Source organism: Cebus imitator, unplaced genomic scaffold, assembly GCF_001604975.1.
Source record: "Cebus imitator isolate Cc_AM_T3 unplaced genomic scaffold, Cebus_imitator-1.0 Scaffold18, whole genome shotgun sequence".
Taxonomy (NCBI): domain Eukaryota; kingdom Metazoa; phylum Chordata; class Mammalia; order Primates; family Cebidae; genus Cebus; species Cebus imitator.
In genome coordinates, this window is record NW_016107333.1 from 8,725,369 (window position 1) to 8,744,964 (window position 19,596).

The 19,596-nt window shown below is 51.5% G+C and overlaps 1 protein-coding gene and 1 pseudogene across 1 annotated transcript; one reads left to right on the plus strand and one right to left on the minus strand.

Moving 5' to 3' along the window:
- The first annotated feature begins 1,598 nt into the window (after positions 1-1,598).
- Positions 1,599-2,277, plus strand: LOC108291172 (annotated as a pseudogene).
- A 2,106-nt stretch (positions 2,278-4,383) lies between these two features.
- Positions 4,384-19,380, minus strand: BPIFB6 (BPI fold containing family B member 6). The gene is made up of 16 exons (XM_017514353.2): positions 19,282-19,380; positions 16,396-16,503; positions 15,052-15,151; positions 13,927-14,031; positions 13,308-13,457; positions 13,077-13,140; positions 12,502-12,562; positions 11,661-11,752; positions 10,649-10,825; positions 9,465-9,518; positions 8,917-9,090; positions 8,105-8,172; positions 6,555-6,600; positions 5,724-5,787; positions 5,241-5,317; positions 4,384-4,609 (listed from the first exon to the last, which is right to left on the minus strand). Exons 2-16 carry the CDS (start codon positions 16,493-16,495, stop codon positions 4,577-4,579), a joined length of 1,365 nt encoding a protein of 454 aa, XP_017369842.1. The 5' UTR covers positions 16,496-16,503; positions 19,282-19,380; the 3' UTR covers positions 4,384-4,576.
- Positions 19,381-19,596: the final 216 nt, after the last annotated feature.

A 19,596-nucleotide genomic window follows, 5' to 3' on the forward strand; every position in this document is an offset into this window, starting at 1 on the left:
AGAATGGCTCTATTTATTCTACAAAATGGGCTCATATTAAAGGTGGCCACCCTCACCTAATTGGTATGGCCATGAGGACAGGTATCCTGGAAATGAACTTTAGGGCATCAAGGGAGGGGAGCCAAAGGTGCAGCTGGTGGTGACAGACCTGGGAGGCCTCACCAAGCTACTTGAGCTGGGAGTGGGCTGGGAAAGGAGAAGACAAGGTGGAAAAATGCTACCTAGTTTCTGGCCTGCCCCGTATGAACACAGGTACGGGGAACTTTGTGTTGTCTTCATTTTCCCAGGGTGAGGCTGTCTGGAAGGTCCCTGGGGGTCAACAACTGTGAGCCCAGGATCTGCTCCCTTCTCACTCTGTGGTATTGAGCCTCAGTTTCTTGAAAGAAGGACACTGCATTCCACTGCAGAGTGTGGTGTGGTGTGAAGGAGCGGGGAAGAGACTCGGACCCAGAAGACAGGGTTCAAGCCCAGCTCCTTGTGTGCCACGTGCCCTTGGGCAGGTCGCTTCATCTCTCTGGGCCTCCACTTCCTTATCTGGGTTGGAGGAGTCCGGGAGGTGACTAGGGCCCAGCAGACCTCCTATCATTGCCTCCCCAGAAAGTGGGGTCATGGAATAGGGCTCCCTTGTCAGTCCAGCCTGCATTTTCTGCTCAGGGTAAATCTGGAGGAACTGACCACTCAAAGACTGTTGAAGTCAGATTAGAGATCAGAGCATCCAACCCCTTCCTCATTGTAAAGATGAGTAAACTGAGGTTCAGAAAGGAGCTGTGGCTTGTTCAAGGCCTGGCAAGAAGCCAGGCCTTCAAACCCTAACAGCTGGTGCCTTGGCTTTCCCATCAGCACACTGGGCCTGGAGAGGGTGGCAGCAAGGCTTTAGGTAGCCGTGTGCCGTGGGAACATCCAAGGGTGGGGTTGGGGACAGAGGTGCCTCTGGCATGCCCAAGGCCAGGCATCAGGAGCCCATAGATTACCCTGGCGTCTGAACCTGCCAGGCCTCCCTCAAAGCTGCCATTGTCCCAGAGCTGGGGAGACAATGAGTGATGGGATTAGAGCTCATAGGGACAAGGGGAAGGCCCTGGCATCCGGGACAAAGCAATAGGGGCCCTCCTCCTCTGTGGCATGGGCCTGGGCCAGGTTGGGATGGGGCATACCTGCCAGGGCCCCATGGCTTGGGGAGCACTGGCTTCATCAGGCCTCTGGCCACACCACTCACAGACACATGTGTGTGCCCAGACACAGACCCACTCACACAGATGCCCCCAAATCCCCACATCCAGAGTCTCACCCCAGGGAGACAGACATTCACACACACACATACACACACACCTACACACATACACACACCCCAACAGACAGACACACATAGACATCACCCCCATAATTTCCAGGGCTGAGGCACCAGCTGATCACAGGAGGCCCCTTATACATCTTTTTCCCCCAAAGTTATAGATTTTTTTAAAAGACAGTCTAGCAAGTGACACTGATTTGCGGGAGCCCACTTAGAAGTCCTTTGCGGGCACCCATAGTGCGCGTGCGCGTGGTGGGCGGGTGCACGCGCACCCTCTGGTTGCCACTACGCAGGCCAAGGCAGAGGCATCATGGCGGCACCCCTGCGGTCCCCCACGATCCTCCGTTTCAACATGGACAGCCTGCTTCTGAATACTGAAGGGATCCGTTCAGCGATGTTTCAAGACATATGTGATAGCTATGAAAAGGAATACACCTGGGATGTGAAGCCCGAGGTCATGGGTAAGAAGGCATTGGAGGCGGCGCAGGAGGTCGTGGGCGTCTTGCGGCTCCTAATGTCCAAGGAGGAGCTGATGGAAGAGAGCCAAGCCAGGCTGAGGGACGTGTTCGCCACCGCGGCGCTCTGGCCAGGGGCTGAGAAACTCATCCTCCACCTGCGGAAACACAACATCCCCTTGCCGTGGCCACCAACTCAGAGTCCGCATCCTTCGAGGTGGAGACGAGCAGGCACAAGGAACTCCTGTTCTATCACATCTTGCTGGGAGACGACCCCGAAGTGTAGAGCTGCAAGCCCGATCCTGCAGTTTTCCTGGCGTGTGCCAAGAGGTTCTCTCCACCTCCTCTCGTGGAGGAGTGCCTTGTCTTTGAAGATGCGCCCAACGGGGTGGAGGCAGCACTGGCGCCGGGTTGCAGGTGGTCATGGTTCCAGATGGAAACTTGAGCCGAGACCTGACCAGAAAGGCCACCCTAGTGCTGAGTTCCCTGCAGGACTTCCAGCCCCAGCTGTTTGGTTTGCACCTCTATGAGTGAGAGGGAGTCCCATGGTGATGCTCTCAGACCACTCTCATGGTCCACAGTGCTGGGGGAAAGGGAAAGGAAGTCGACAACTCCCAAATTGCCACCTGCATCACTAGTGATTTTAGCCTCCTGAAGTTTACCTTTTCATCCTGTGTTGGCTTGACCCACTTTCCAAAGTGTTGATAAAATGTAACTTGACAGTTGAGAGAAAACACAGTAGACACAGCCGGGAACAAAGATCAAACCTGAATTATCGTCTGAAAAAATCAATCAGATGTAGCATATGATAAAGTGAATGTACATACATACATATATATTAATATGCATGTAGGCATTATATGTATGTGCATGTGTATATATATATAAACGTATACTTTTCCTAAGACAAAATAAAATTATATTTGTGTTTGTTTCTTTTTTATTTTAGTTTTTCTGAACACTGGCCAGGAAATGTAAACTATCCATATATGTATATACTTGTGTGTGTGTGTGTATGTGTGTGTGTATATATGTGTGTATAGGAATATATATGTAGATATTCATCATACATATATATTCCTATTGTATACTGCTTCACTCTCCTTGGTGTTACTGTTAACATTTGATAGCACTGATAAAGTGAGATGGTAGTTCTATCCAAGTTACAAATAAACTTGAGTGGGAAAGCCATGTTTTTGATGAGCACTGAGAAATAATTTCCTTACTAGCTAGCATTAAAATTCTTTTTGTGACCTCAAAATATCTCTGGATTTTTGCTCATTGCCTGACTCTGAGCTGTATCATCAATAGTGTATTTTTGAGCTCCTTGAGCTACTCTTCAATTCTGGAAGCTGTAGATGAACCATAGGAGTGCGTGTGAAGGGCAGAACAAGCCTCTGGCAAATTCATTTCTGCATCCCTGATGGCCTTTGTCTGTGTCTACACTTTGAACTCTCCTTTAAACCAGTTTCAGCATCTTACAGTTTCCTTCACAAATTGATTTAATCTTTTGCACATTTTTTTAAAGAAGAATACATTTAAGATGTATTTTAACTTGACTACATGTAAACATAATTTACGTAAAAAAAGGAGTCCATTTAAAGAGTAGCATCAGTGTGAATCCCAGAAGGCACTGGGGACAGATACGGCAAATGTCAGGAAGCTGATCCTCACATGAATGAAAGACATAGAAATGCCCTTTGCACAGACTATTTGCAAGTGAACATGGGAAAACAGACACACGCAGACGCGGACGGACACTAGGGGCCTTTCACACACAAACCTCCACACTTGGCCCTACATCTGCACAGACCCTCCCGCCAGGTCACCTGACCCACAGGCCTTTTATACACTGATCCATGCACTGATTCAGGGCCACACAATACCTACCCACACGCCAACACAGAAACACTTGTGCACATCTCTCTGACTCAAAAACCCACCTGTGTCTAACATTTATTGAGCACTTATTGTGTGCCAGGCACCATACTAAGCACCTTTTATGATTTCAGTCATGTGATCCTCACAATGGCTCTGCTGAGGTTGGTACTGAGGTTTGTACTGCCATTGTTCTCATTTTACAGGTGAGGAAACCAAGGCTCAGATTGGTGATGTGACATGCCCAAGACACACAGCAACGTGAAGGCAGAGACAGGATTCGAACCCCGGCAAGCTCACCTCACAGGCAAAATTCCCATCCCAGCTTTACCTCCTGACTTGCCAGCTGGCCTCAAGACAGCCATTCCACCTCTCTGAGCCTCAATCTCCTCATCCGTGAAATAGGGACTGTCCCCACCTCCCTCAACTGCTGTGAGGATTAAAGAAGGTGACACAGGGAAGGCTCCTGGGATACAGGCTCCAGGCGAACAGAGCCATCCTCAAGCTGCCAAGATTTGGCACATAGCTAAGGTGGAAGAGCTTTGCCACTTGCCCTCCACCCATAGAGTTCCTGTGTAGATTAAATGAGATGGTACAAGTAAAGCCCTGGGCATGGCATGGAGCAGATACTCGATATGTACTAAACTCCCCCAAGCTGTGACCAGCTGTCCTCCAGCTCACAAGCTAGTCTTAGACCCCAAAACCCACCAAAGGGGAAGAAAAGCCACACAGATTTGTTACTTAAAAAAACAGACCAAAGCATCAGATGTTTGTAAGAGCCTTTTTCCTGTTTATTGGCAAGCCTCCAGCCCAGGCCTGACCCGTTCACTCCTTGTCAAAGGAAGCAGCCACCATTGGTAGGGGCCAGGCCCACCTGGCTCCAATCATGGGGGCTCCTTCATGGGGTGCAGGCGGTTGGCGGTATGAGGCAACTGCCAGGTAAGTCCTGTCATGGTCACTTCAGCTTCAAGTCCAGCATCAGGGCATTCTGGCAGGAGGCAAAGGGATAGGGGAGCAATGAGCAGGGATCACCCAGGCACAGGGATGGAATGGAACTGGGGGCCTTGCCAGGAAATGGAAACCAGTGTGGTGTTTAAGCAAAGGTTGAAGTAGACTTGCCTTGTGACCCTGGGGCAGTCCCTCCACCTCTCTGAGCCTCAATTTTCTCAACTGTCAAGTGAGGACAAGCAGCCCCACCTCCCAGCAGAGAGATCAGATATTTACCACTCCAAGCTCAAAGGCTGGCATGCAATACAAGATAATATTTATTGAAAGCTAACTACATGCGTTTAAGTAAATGATCTTAATGAAGCATAACAACAGCTCTATGAGGACAATGTCTGTATTATCACCTCCATTTTAAGCGCAGAAAAATGGAGACGCAGAGAGAGGTGAAGTAATTGGCCTAAAGTGGCAGAACAAAACAGCAGCAGAGTTCAAGTATCCTTCTGTGGAATCCTGGCCAAAGAGGGCTCTAGAGGGTGAGGGGCAGGATTATCCTGACGGCCACCTGCCCTCCCAGGCTCTACCCCCTCCAGTTTGAGAGAGGTAGACTCTTGCTGGTCACTCATTGTCTGACAGTGTTGATTGACACACCCTCCCCCAGCCCCTCCTCTCACCTCCACTATGTCCAGCTCAGCCAGGTTGTAATTCATGGCCAGAAAGTCCGGGAGTGGGAGCCCAACTTGGAGCACATCTGAGAAATACAGTAAGAGTCATCTCAGCCTGACTGCTGTGCAGTTGATTAAGGAGTGGCTGCCTGGGTAGGGATAGTGGGAAATAGTGCAGTGATTGATTCATGATGCCTGCCAGCTGTACAGGCAAAGAGCTAATAATCCTGATTGGCCACATATTTACATCCCAGGTCAAGATGTGGGGTTATGATGTGGGGTCAAGTGTCAGAGCTCAAATTGTGGGAGAGGCATTTGTCTCCAGACTGGTGAACTGCATTCAGTTCAAAGATTCAGCAGTTATCTTCCACTCCCTTTTAGCCTCCCCCATCTGGGGCAAGTGACAGGGCTTTGAGACCACCCAGGTGGCATCCCTTTTTGTTTAAAGTGCTTCTTGGCACCAGTAAAACCAAAGCCTGTTGGAGCCCTCACCATTGACAACTGGGATGTAGGCTTCTTCGAGATAGTCGGTGATGAAGCCAGTTAATTGCTTCTCCTGGAGAGAGAAAGAGAAAACATCTGCATTCATTCAGTGCAAAACCATCCAACGGATCTTTTTGGCCCTCTCTGGCAAGGCCTGGGGATCACAAAAGTGAACATTAGACATCAATTAGTTTGTCCAGCTGGCATCAAAACTGGGCCTGGCCTTGGCTCTGGACTGTAGACCTACACCCTTCACCTCTGCTTAATCCCGATGACATGTGGGGTTTTGGGTCGTGGTGCAGGAATGGGAAAACTCAGGAGACAAGAGGTGGCTCTGCGGACCCCACTCCTGACCCTGCAGACACTCGGAAGCTTTGATGAGTCGCTCACTTACGAGCTTTCCCATCTTTGAAAGTGAAATGTAATTGTACCTGCTCCCAGGGTTTCCATGAGGATGAAAAGAGTTTAAATAAAGCACATGATCACAGAGTAAGTGGTGGTGGTGTTGGCACTTCCTAGGGTCAGGTTCTGTGTTGGGCCCTGAGGCCACAGAGACTAATGAAACTAAAGCTTGGCCATCCAAGGCCAGCCCAGGCTGCCACTGTTCACGACAATGTTTTTAAAACCAATCCAGGGAGATGTCCAGCTTCTATCCAGAAAAGGAAACAGGGATTCAGAGAGGCTAAGGGACTTTCCCAAGCTCACAAGGCAAGTCAAGAGCACCAGGCCTCACAGTGGCCTTGCTCTGTTCATCTGCCTCCATTTCAGGGCCTTGGCCTGCAGTCCCAAGGGATAATAAGCCCAGTCTCATCCTCACGCAGGAGTACTTGGGACACTTACATTGAAGCTGCCAATCGATGAGGACTTCCGGGACAAGCTCAGTAATCTGTGGGGAAGGGGAAGCAGGACAGGCAGGGAGGGAAACAGTGGTCAGAGCCAGTGGCCCTGGCCCTGGCCCTGGAGAAGGGGGTCCCAAGCACCCCAACACCTCCCTGATACAGAAGTCCCATCTACAGCCTTCAGACCAGGTGCTCCTGAGTCTGCTGCCTGTGATGGGACACTACTACCTTGTGTTACAGCACGTGATTTCTCCAAGCTCAAACCACTAGACTCTCCTGTGTCTCCTCTCCCTGGTCCTGACTCTCCCCTCTGGGACCCCCATTCGTGTCTATTGCTCCTGCCCAAGGTCAGCTATGCGGTGGTTTACAGCCCAACTGGGCAGTCTCAGATCCTTGCAGGACACAGATCAGGAGTCCTTCCCTCAGCCCCCTCCCCTGCACAGGCTCTGGGAGGCACTAACATACGTTGGCACCAGAGCAGACCATGTGACGGCCATCTTGGTGGCTCTACCCATCTAATCTCTATTCCAGTAACAAATCCTCCATTTCCCACTCTCATGCCAAGCCATTCAGATGGGCTGAAACCAAAGTCCCTCAGGTGAGTCTATGACCCAGGCCTGGCCAATCAGAGCATTTCATCTCTCAGTCAAGTGACTGGCTTAGAGATGGTGCTGTGACCCAAACTACATCCGTGCCTTGGTAATTTTGTCAGAACCACTGGACAAGAGGCTTCTCTTGTCGAGGTCACTCTGCCACCCTGAGGGGAGAAGCTGCCTGAGAATTTAGCCAACAAAGTGGATGGCAAAGTTGAGAGGAAGCGGGAGATAGACTCTCGAGGATTTCATTTGTGTGCCTGGATCCAACCACACCTGAAGGTAGCACATCCCCTAAAGTTTTCAGTTATGTGAACCAAGGATTCCCTTTGGGGCTCAAGCCAGTTAAAGTTGGAATTCTCTCTCTTGCAACTGAAAGAATACTGACATAATTAATCCTGACGTGATTAATTATTAAGGCAAGTACAAGAATTAATAGTGACCAAATCTTAAGCTAACACGTTTGTAGCACTCTCCTCCCAACGTGTAAGAACGAAATAGGATCCTGAATATAATGTATGCAGCCGGTGCCTCACATAGAGAGAGCTCCATAAATGAATGTTAGCTGCTATTAGTATAAAGAAAGGCTTTGTGGAGGAAGTGGCATTTGAGCTGGACCCCGACTCTCAGGTGACATTTGAATGGCATGGGTAAAGGCTTATTCATGAAAAAGGGGGCATGGGCCCATGACTAGATTCACTGTGAAAGAGCCTAGGGGAAGAGTGAGGGTAGAGGTGGAAGAACTTAAGAAGGGCCTTGAATGCCAGGCTAAGATTTGAGAAAAGATTATGCAGACAATGGGGAGCCATTGAGTGTTCCAGAGCAGGAAGAGTAACTAGAGCAGTCTGGCAGTGTGGACTGTGCTGGGTGGATCGGCCTGGTCGTGTGGGGTATGCTGGCGCAGGAGGCCGAATGTGATGGGATACAGGGATGCCAGCACGGGACAGCAGGCTCCTACCTGTCCAAAGAGGCGGTCATCTGTAGCCGGTTCTCATGCACTGAGTACTGGACTTTCAGATTGAAGTGCTGGCATGGTAGGGAGGAAGCAGGGAGAAGGCAGGGGGTTCTCCACCATCAGGACTGGCAAAGCCAGAGACTACCACCCTCCCAGCACCACCACCACTGCCAAGACAACGCAGGGGATCCTCTCTCTGCCCATCCTCAGGAACTGAGCCCAGCCATCTCCCCACTGCCCCAGCCCAGGCTTCTCATCCCTCCTTGTCCTGAGCCAGGGCAGCACCCCCCGAAAATACCTGGCACCACCAGTTGGTCCCTGCACACATCATATTATTGATCTAGGCCTTTGCACATGCTGGAACCTCTGCCTGGGGTATTCTCTGTCCCCAGTCTCCCTGGCAAGACTCTCTGTCCCCAACCCTTCTCTGGCAAGCTCCTGCTCAACCCTCAAAACATAGCTCAGCTATCGCCTCCTCTTGGAAGCCCCTTGTGATTTCCCCAAACTGGCTTTGGGATCTCCCTAGGCACCCATAGTCCCTTCTGTGAACCCTTCCCTGCCTTTGTAGTTGCTGAAGAATGTTGGAGGGAGAGATAAGGGAGGAAAGAGAAGGAAAGGACTAAGCCACTGTCCTTCCATTTGCTGGATTTTCTGGCCGTTCAAAGGTTCAATGGCAGAGCCAAGGATCAGACATAGTTGAGATTACCCGAGAACCCTCTGACCCATGACTTGGCTGTCAACTGAAAAATCCCTTCCTCCAGACTTGAATATCCACAAGGTTGGAAATAAACGGGGAAGGGAACGATTTCCCTCACCACTTCCAGGAGAAAGAGGGACGTTGTAGTCTTGCCCCGTCTCCGAGCCACGAACATCTCCAGGGTCCCGTGGAGGTATAGCAGGCTCTTGCCTGTCTTCATGGTGATCTTGGGAGGCTTATTTATCCTGATCTGGGTCATCAAGGGCTTTGACTTGGGATAAGCCACAGCCATCTATGGAAAACAAAGCACTTCACTCAGGGCCGGTCCTTTAGGCTAGTGGCTTCAGTTGGAATAAGGGGTCCCTCAAGATGCAGGTGATTTCTACATTGGACACAATTGTGTATTTTGTTTCTTTTATTTCCTGCGTCTAGCAGGAAATAAAATTTGGTTATTCTCTGCTGGACATAGAAAGTAGAATGCAATGCACAAAAGTAGAGCCGTTTCCTATGTGGGATCCAGGAAGTGCTTTATGAAGAAGGCAAGGTGTTTCAACATTGGGCAAGGAACATGTGTCATGAAAAGCTGCCTCCCAAGTCCCACTGCTTTGACTGGAGGACAATAGGGCAGGACAGGGTACAGTGGTGACGGGGAGGTGCAGCACTCACTTCAGGAAGGAAGCCAGCCAGTGTCTTGGTGGTTTGTGGGGGCAGCTCACCAATCTACAAAACAAAAGTCAAGGTTAGGGCTGCTGGAGCCCTCCCTGGCCCATCCGAACAAACACCTCCACTGACTTACTAAGGTGTACCTTTGAGGCTCCTTCATCACAACACTTTCCACTCTGGGTTTAACTAGATAATCTGCTTTCTGGGTAGCCCAGGTGATGACTTACACATTTCAATACTCATAGCTCTTAACACAAGATCAAATGCTGAGAAAGTGTTGTTGAAAAAGCAGATAGATGGGAGAATGGGTAGATGTGGTGGGTGAAGGGGATGGGTAGGCAGACATATTTGGAGATGGATAGATAGATGGATGGGGAGATGGATAAACACATGGGAAAATGGGTGGGAGGATGATGAATGAGTGGATGGGTAGGCAGAAATCTAGGGAAGGATACACGGATGAGTGATGTGTGGATGGAAAGATGAGTGGGTGTTTGAATGAAAGGAATGGTGGATAGGAAGATGGGTGGATGGGAAGATGGTGGAGTAGAATGATAAATGGATGGGAAAATAGATGAATAGACTGATGGGCGGGAGGATGGATGGGAAGGTACATGGATGAATGGTGAACAGATGGTTGGGAAGATGAATGGATAGATCAGTGGGGAATGAATGGACATTGGATGGATGGATGGCTGAAGGAGTGGATGAGTATGAGGATGGATAAAGGAAAGTTGGGTGGATGTAGTAGTGTTTGAGTGGTGAATGGCAGGTGCATACATTCATTCATTTAACAGTATCAGACTTTGGAGCAGGTGTTATGTGGATGATATGAAGGGATGGATGGATGCTATTGGAAGGATAGAACCTAGGGCATGACAGGACAGCTAGAAAGATGGGTAGGTGGGTGATGCTTGGATGAAAGGAGGGTGTATGGATGGCCAAGACATTAGTGATGTTGGTTGATAAATGGTTGGCTGTATGGACAGATGGATGTATGGATGAGTTACATGGACAGAGGGATGGTGGATAGTGAGACGAACTGATGAGAGAAACTCAAAAGAGTCCTGCATCTTTCAGTCCTAGTGTTGCCCACAACTCCAGGATAATTTTCATAATAGAAAAACTAGGCAGGGGCTGCACTGTAATGGACAGAGGCAGGTGGGGTGGGGAACTGGACAGCTCACCATCGTATTCTGGATATTCACATGGAAGGACTTCTGCAGAAGGGCAAGCTCTGAGGAGAGGAGGGTGGCTGAGAGCAGCAGCTGCGACGAGACTTTGGCATAACCCTCAGGGAACGCGAAGGTCTCCCCGGGACCAGCAACCTTGATGGTTTTGCCGTTTTCCTGCTGCACCACAGGCTGTGGGACAGTGAGAGGGGGACACTCAGCCTTGGCTTGAGGGACGGTGTCAAGGGGTGTCTCAGTCCCCCAAGCAAATGGGGCTCCAGCCAAACCCAAAGTCAGCAAGTCATTAAATGTTATCAATGGAACTACAATGAGCTACAGTGGGCCAACGCGTCCAGTGTACAGGTGGGTAGACTGAGGCCTGGGAGGATAATGGAGTCAATCACTCGACCACTGGCACTTTCTTCCAGCACTTCTTTGGTAGCCTCAGCTGCTCTGAGTGGTTGGAGCCCTCATTTATTCAGGACATGATTTCTGCTTTGTTCTCAAGAGAAAGAAGCAGGCAGAAATTGACATGGGGCCTATAAGAGCCCCGCTGGAGGAAGACCTCACAGGGAGGTGACGTCTTAGCATTTTACTTCACATTCCTGGAAGATGCATCTCACCTCTTCGCCTGGAGCTCTAGAGATCTGGGTGAGGGCCCAACTCTGACACCAACTCACTGCAGGACCCTAGCCCAGCCCTACCCTCCCTCTAGGCCTCAGTGTTCCTATCTATACAATGGCAGGGTATTACTGGGTGAGCCACTCACTGGGAGAAGCAAACAGCCTAGCAGGGAACGTGAGTGTGAAGTCAGCAGCCCCAGAAGCCAGCTGGGGCACTGAAGGTTCGTGCTGAGAGCAGAAAGAGGGAGAGGTCCAGGGTCCACAAACACCCTCATGGCGGGCCTGGCCTCTAGGACTTGAGGGTCCTTCCTCCCTAGTCCAGCCACCTGTCCGGGCAGAAGGAGCACCCACCACCCTGAGCAGTGATCCCGAGACCTCAGCTCCTGGGTGGCCCCGGCGCTTACACTGAAGTCCACTTGGATGTAGCTGGCTGTGGTGGCCGGTGTGGATGTCAGGACATATTTGACAGTGCCCATCTGGCCCACAGGCATGGGGTCTGTGTGAAGAGGAGGTTCCACTCAAAGAGGCACCAACCCTGGGAGCAGCCCAGAGAAGTTGGCACTAGCCAGCTGCCACCTGCACCTGGCCCTCCATGTGACCCAAGCACCTCCAGGCCTCTGTAACCTCATCTGTAGAATGGAGGCAATGGTGCCCAGCCTGGAAAGTCACATGACGTGGCACACAGCACAGAGCTTGTGGGTTCACCAAGGGCTGTCGCTGCTTGGACCTTACAACAGACTGGCATGTTCAGGATTACCAGCTCTATTTCACAGATGAACAAACCGAGGCTGAGAAGAGTGAAGTGACTTTTCCCAAGCCACACTGCTGGGGACATGAATGAGTTTTCTTCAGTCCCAGTCACTGAGGTTTCCTCTCTCCCACACTGGGACCCCAAAATGATGGAAGCATCTATCCCCTCAGCAAGGGAGATTCAGGCATTACCACCATCAGGGTTACTAATCAGGCACAAGACTCGTGGTTGAGTGAAAAAGGGCTGCCGTCCTTGGAGTCTTGTGGGGTTTGGGATGCAATGTTGGATTGGGACATGAGAGAAAAGGAACCCAGATTCCCTGGGGACTTCAAGTTTCCCACCTGGACAGTGGGGAGATGAACATCATGACCTCAAACCTCCTTCAGTCCCAAGGCTGGGCCGGAAGTAGGCACTAGGATGGGCGATGGGACATTGAAGTCCACCTATCCTGATGTCCCTAGGTAGGGGCAGGGTGTGGCTAGAGCTACACTCACCACTGAGGTTGGTCCACTTCCTGTTCACATACCCCAGGACTGCATCGATGGCGGGACACATCTGGAAGCAGAGAAGTCACTGAGCTGAGAGGGCCCCTGCACCAAATCCTCCACACAGCTGAATGCTACCCCATAGGGAATCCCAAGAGCCTCAGGGAGACAGGGATTGGTGGGAAAACTGAGGGTCCAAGTCACACAGAAAGTCAACGGCAGAGCTTGGAATAGAGTCCAGGTCTGTTGCCCAAATCAAAGTCTGCAAACATTAGCAGGGACTCCTTCCCTGGGACTGGACATCAAAGCAGGATTGGCAAGCTGTGTGTGCAGGCTGTCACTGGTTCCTCCCCTGCTCATGGCAGGCATCCCTAGATGATTGTGGCGTCACTGCCTCCTCCCCTGCTCATGGCAGGCATCCCTAGATGATTGTGGCACTTTCTTCCACTGAGCCAGCCACAGTTTCAGAACCCTTCCCAGCCACTAACAGCCAATCAGGGTCAGCACCCAATAGAAATGCATTTGCCAGCGCTAGTCTCAGCAGTCCCAGAAACGAGGGGTGAAGGCTTTCTCGGGCCACTCACCAGCCCAGGGAGGACCTTGTGCAGGGTGCTGTCCAGGAACTTGTTGACCACCTTGGGCAGCATGCTAGATGGACACAGGCACCGAGGATAGGTGAATGGGTGCACCAGTGCAGGAATTTAGGCACAGGACATAAAGGGACATGGTTAAGGAGGTTCGTGGGCTTGGAAGTGATGTGTTGGGGGCTATAGGAACACGGACCGGCCTTCCTCCCCAGCCACAGAGCGCCTCACTTGCTAGGCAGGTTGGTCTTCACATTGACCAGGATGACCTCACAGCCCTCACTCTTGAACACGGGGAGGCCTGTCTCCTCGTCCCACAGAAGCCGGTTGGTGGCTGTGATGTTCAGGGTCACGATGATCTCCATGTTCCCTCCCATGAAGCTGGAGGACAGAGCAGGTGGGCACCATGGGCATCTCTGCCATGGTGTCCAATCTCCCTGCCTTCTCTTTGCTCACGATCTCAGCAGCTGAGAGGGGGAAAGGATAGGAGACCACCCCCACAAGACAGAAAAGGGACAGGACCTGCCCCAGGCCACACAACCAGCTTTTCTCCCTCCTTCCTTATTTTGGTGAACTCCTACACATCCTTCAAATTCTGCTTTGCTGTCATTGCCTCCCCAAACCCTTTCTGACCATCCCCTACCACTGCCTGATGCTTCCTCCGTCCTAGGCCAGCCACTCAGTCTGTGACTGTGCTCAGGTCCGGTTCCTGACAAAGGCAGAGGGCAAGTCTACAGCATCCCAGATCACAACACTCAGACGGTACACAGTAGGCACTCAATAAATGTGCACGTAAGGGTGAGACAGGAAGGCCATTCTCCTCCCCCGGCTCCTCCCCTGCCACACTCACCTCTTGCCAGTGATGGTCATGCCTGTGGACACACACTGGAAGATGCCAACTCCAGGTACAAAGTTCAGGGTGATGACAGGCAGCTGGACACCCTTCACCTTCAAACTGGGAGGGGCAGGCAGCCACAGCAATGAGATCTGAGCAGGCAAAGACCCAGGACCTCCACCCACTTCTCTACCACCTTACCGGGAGGCCTTTGGTTAATCCCAGCCCCCATCCCATGTCACAGGGGTAAGCCTGCCTCATGGGGCCATTATAAAATGCAAACTAAAGGCTGGACATGAGTCAATTTGTACATAGAAAGCACTCATTATATGGGAGGTGGGACACATGGGTGACTGTGAGACCTTGGGCTGTTCCATTTCCTTATGTGAGCCTCAATTTCCCCATCAATAAAATGGGAGGTTTGCTTAGATCAGGGTTTCTCAAAAGTGGAATCACCCACATTTGGGGCAGGATAATTCTTTGTCATGAGGCTGATTTGTCCATTTTTGGATATCCAGTAGCATCTCTGACGAAAGCCGTAGCACTCCCGGAGCCCCCACAACTTGTGACAACCAAAAATGTCTCTGGACATTGCCAAATGTCCTTTTGGAGGCAAAATCACCCCTGGTTAAGAACCACTAGTTGAGATCCAGGATAACAAACGATGTGGCACACCTACCCCCACTAGCCCATCCTGAGCTCTTGGCAGACATTGCTAGTCGATCACAGTCCTAGTTCCTGCTAAGTGCAGATGGTGCCACAGAACCCTCCCAAGTGCCTCGTTTCAGGCAGCCCCTACTGATCAATCCCCTGTGGCACTTGCAGGGGAACCAATTTCCTGTTGTCATTAGATGATTTTGATGCCTTTCCAGTTCTACCATTTGAGGATGTTTTCATTTAATTTCACGTACATTCAGTGAGCTCATGTTGCATGCAGGGAGCTGAAATTTGACTTTCCAACCTCATTTCCTCCTCAGAATGACCTGAAATTGTCCCCAGGGAATGGCTGAGAAAGTCCAGGCCCAGACAGGAGCAGTAACCTACTCAAGACCATTACCTGGCCTCTTCAGGTCTTGGGCACAGCACTCCCCACCACCCTCTGCCCTAACCGCCACCCTCCAGCTCCCCTTCCCGACTCACTTGGTGATGCCCTTGATAGTTTTCATTCCCGGCTGTTTCTTGCCTGCCTCAGCTGCCATCTTCTCTAGGATATGACTCTCATCCATGGCGCTCTGGACCTCTGGAGTGGACACATTTAGTTGGAGAGATTCGCCCTGGGCCAGTCTCTCAGGCATCCCAGGCCACTCACATTCACTGTGCCCCACCCTGGGCTGGGTGATGACAGAAACCCAGAGATCAGTCCCATAGTACCCAAGCCTAATGGGGGAAGACAGAGTCACCAGCAGTGACAGTAACGAACTGTAGGAGGCACACCAGGGTTTAGGCAGGAAGGGAAGAGCTGGGGAAGGCTTCCAGGAGGAGATGACAGATCAGCTCGTCCTTGAAGGGGTGATAATAATTTTCATCAGGAAGCAAAGAGATCAAAGGTATCCATCTGGGCAGAGGCCACAGCAAGTGCAAAGGTGGGTGGGAGAGAAAGGGGCACAGTGGGAGAAGAAGATAGAGCCAGCATGGCTGGAGGGTGAGGACAGACACGACAGAGAAACTGGAGTAGTTTGCAGGGGGCATATAGCGAAGCTCTTGAACCCTGGGTACTGACTTTACCTTGTGGACCAGCCACTCCCAAGCCTGGGTGATCAGAGTCTCCTCTGGGGACCTGAATGCAGATTCTGAGCCCAAAGCAGAGAATTTCTGATTCCCCAAACCTAGAGGCCCCAACTCCAAATAGCACCTTTCCAGAAACACCTCTATTATGGTCACAGGCTAATTCCCAGGGCGGGGACAAGCCCTAAGTTGGTAGAATAGTCGTTAGGCTTTTGCACCTGGATGTGACTCTGTTTCCCTTGTGCTAGTGGAGCACGGGGTGGAGGTGGAAAATACATTTTACTAAGGTCTCCTCTGAGAGATTTTAATCTCACATGTTATTTGATCCTGCTAGGGACATACTGGTCACCGTATTTTACATTTCCTTACATTTCACCTTTACAGATGAGCAAACAGCAACACAGAGAGGGCAAGTAATTTGCCTGAGGTCACACAGCACGTTGTTGCAGGGATTTGACCCTTGTCTGTCACTCCCACAGCCCACTTGTGGCTAAACGCCCCTGCCATCAGAGTCAAGGAGAGGCTCCAAGGGAGCGGGATTTCCAGCTCTGCCTCTAACTTGCAGAGGGAGCATGGGAAAATCATCCCTGGTCCTTGGCCTCTCCCCTCTGTAAAGTTGGAGAATAATAATAATATGTTGCTCATAAGTTTACCCTGAGGCTCACAGGATGCTCCAGGATGTGCAACCATGAGCAGCGACTACCTGCCACCTACCCCAAGCACCACCTCCCGGCCCCACACCCAGGCCCGCAAGCTCACCGTGGTTCATGATGTCCATGCCCAGCCGCAGCAGGGCCCCAGGCTCAGCTTGAGTGCAGGTCAGCAGGCTGCAGAGTGCCAGGCCCAGGATCCGCAGCATGGCGCCACCTGTGCCGAGGGGCCTGAATTGGGTGCAGGCCACCAGACCCCAGTTCCCCTGGGGATCTCCTGTCTCAGAGCAGATCGAGCCCCCTGGATGTTGCTGGGGGTCCAGAAGCCTTTGAACTCCAGCCAGTTCAGCAAACATGAGCACTGCCCTCTCCCAAGGGATTGAGGAACCCCCAGATTAAACACAGGGCCTCTGGAGCCACACCCCAGGTAGCTCATTTCCCTCTATAAGCCTGATTCCTCGTGGGCATGATGTGTTCTAACCAGCCTGCAAGATGGGGCTGGAGGAAGGTTCAACTGCACTCTTTCATGGGTTCAAGTGTGGCTCAATGCTGAAGCCACAGAGGGAACTCCAGCCCTTCCCTGACTCTGGGTGCTCCCACTGCATTGTGGGAGCGGGGAGCCCTGTGTCCCCACCGTGACCCTACAGCCACTGGCCCTCCCCAACTCCTCCAGCTCAACCCACTTCCACATGGAACTCAGAAAGCTCAACTCTGAGCCCTGAGCAGCCCCTTGAGACATCGCCTCACCAACAGAGAAACTGAGGCACAGATATTAGGTCTCATAGCCAGTGAACAGTGAACTGAGCAAGGATCTCCCACCCTAGACCCTTCCAAGTTCCCAGGAAAGCCCTACCCAACCCCTGGGCCTGTAGAAATCCCTCCCTCCTACTTTTCAAGGCCTGAAACTGTCCCAACCAGGGGCCAAGTGTATATTTCAGTTTTGAGCTTTGGCTGAAAAGAATGAAGGCAGGGCCCATGAGGGCTGGGTCTGTGAGGCTCCTGCCAGGGAAGAGACCCCACATCCCTCTCCAGCTCCATTACCTTCCTCTACCAGGAAGCCTCCCTCAACCCCCAACTGCCTCTAGCCTCGAAGATTACAGATGGAACTTGACCGTGAAAATAATCCACCCTACTGTGATGAGTGTTTCCTGCTATCCCAACCCCCCGATCCTTTGCTCATGGTTTTCCCCACCAGAAGTCCCTTCCTCCCTCCCTCTGCCTCAGCGGGCGCAGGCACTGAGGGCTACCCTGATGCACAAACTAAGATGGGCCCTTACCACGGGCCTGTCTTCCCAGCCCAAGCCAACGCCTACATTCATTCCCTCATTCATTCATTCATTCATTCAGCCCACATCTATTGAGTGTCTTCTATGTGCCAAGAAGACCAAGCTACGAGGTGCCCATGGCGGACACAGCCCTGCTCCTCCTAAATCTTAAAGTCTGGTGGGGAACAGGAAGCAATAGTGGGGGATATGGGATTAAGGGGTCAGGGAAGGACTCTCTACGGAGACTTTAGGCTGCAACCTGAGGGATGAAAAGGAGCTTAAATATCTAGAAGCATTCAAGCCAATAGTCAATATTCACTAAGTGAAAGCACGATCATCTGGGCTTAAAATAATCCATTGCAGCGCTTCTCCGCCCCTGTGAATACACAGGTGCCTGCCACGGCGTGTGCTCACGTCCATGCACACCCAGTGTTGAATCTCTTTGAAAGTTTTCCTCAAACGGACTATGAAATTCTGAGCCAGGCCGCAGAGCTAGGAGGGGCTTGTTGAGGGTCTCCTCCAGCCCCGGCCTCATCTCACAGATGGGGTGACTGAGCCTCACCCCAGTCTCCCATCCCCAGGCCAGAACTGATGCTAGGCATTAGGGTCATTTGGGACAGAGGTTTTTTGCCCTCTCAGTATAACAAGTGGCTTTGGGTAATATGGTCATGCGAGCGTCTCTGGGACAAATGGTTAATGCCAGGGTTTTGTTTCTGAATGTGATTTTCCTAAGTTGTCCCGCCTTTTTAGAATGCCTTCCCTCTATCCATCCTCAGCAAACTGACACAAGAACAGAAAACCAGACACCGCATGTTCTCACTCATAAGTGGGTGTTGAACAATGAGAACACATGGACACAGGGAGGGGAGCATCACACGCCGGGGCCTGTTGGGGGGTGTGGGGACTAGAGGAGGGAGAGCAGGGGCTGTGGGGGGATTGGGGAGGGCTAACATTAGGAGGAATACCTAATGTAGATGATGGGGTGTTGGATGCAGCAAACCACCATAGCACGTGTATATGTAACAAACCTACACTTTCTGCACATGTACCCCAGAACTTAAGGTATAATTTAAAAAGAAAGAAAAAGAAAAAATAAAAATAAAAGAATGCCTTCCCTCTGTCCATCTGTCACCAGCTCAACCCTCAAGTGCTAATTTCAGCCCTTGCCTCCTCTACCAGAAGCCTCCCTCAACCCCTAACTGCCCCTAGCCTCCAAGTTCCCAGAAGGGACCTGACTGTGCAAATAATCCACCCCACTGTGATGAGTGTTTCCTGCCACCCCCAACGCCCCCATCCTTTGCTTATAGTTTTCCCCACCAGAAGTCCCTTCTTCCCTCTCTCTGCCTGGCACATACTCCTAGGTGCCCTCCCACTCCTGGATGCCCAGCTCAGCTCTGAGCTCCCACAAAGCAGAGCCTGGGGTTTCCCTCCTTGGTCTCCCCTCAACCTCAGATGGAGCCCAAGGAGGTCCACTGGACCTGCTGCCTCCTTGATCCTTCCTAAGTCCTACAGCGTTGGAAAACTGCAAGGCCCAGTGGTCACCTATGAGGTGGAGAGCACTGGTTGGGGCTCAGGGCGTAGATGCAAGCCCTGGCCCTGCCACCCATTTGCTGTGTGACCTCAGGCAATTCTCTTCCCCTCTCTGGGCCTCAGTTTTCTCATCTGTAAAATGACAAAGCTGGATAAGACACTCTCTGGGGAGAGTTCCACAGGTGGGGGACTGTCCTTACCTTGCTGAGCTCAGGGAAGTTCTGCAGATGACTGACCCCTGCCTCCGGACCCTGAACTGAGAAAGCCCTTATATTCGGGAGCCTGATTAGTGGCCTGGAATAATTAAGGGCTTAATAAGGCCCAGATAATTGTCTAGAGGCTTGAAGAACAGGAGCCCCATTGCTCACGTGACATTTCAGTCTGTTCCAACGTAAATAGCACGGAAGACAAGAGTGGCTGGGAATCCTGGTGGCCTCACGGGGGCGGGCGCCAGGGACAGGATGTGGCTGCCGAAGCAGCCATCAGTTCTCACACTGTCCCTCTCCTAGACCCAG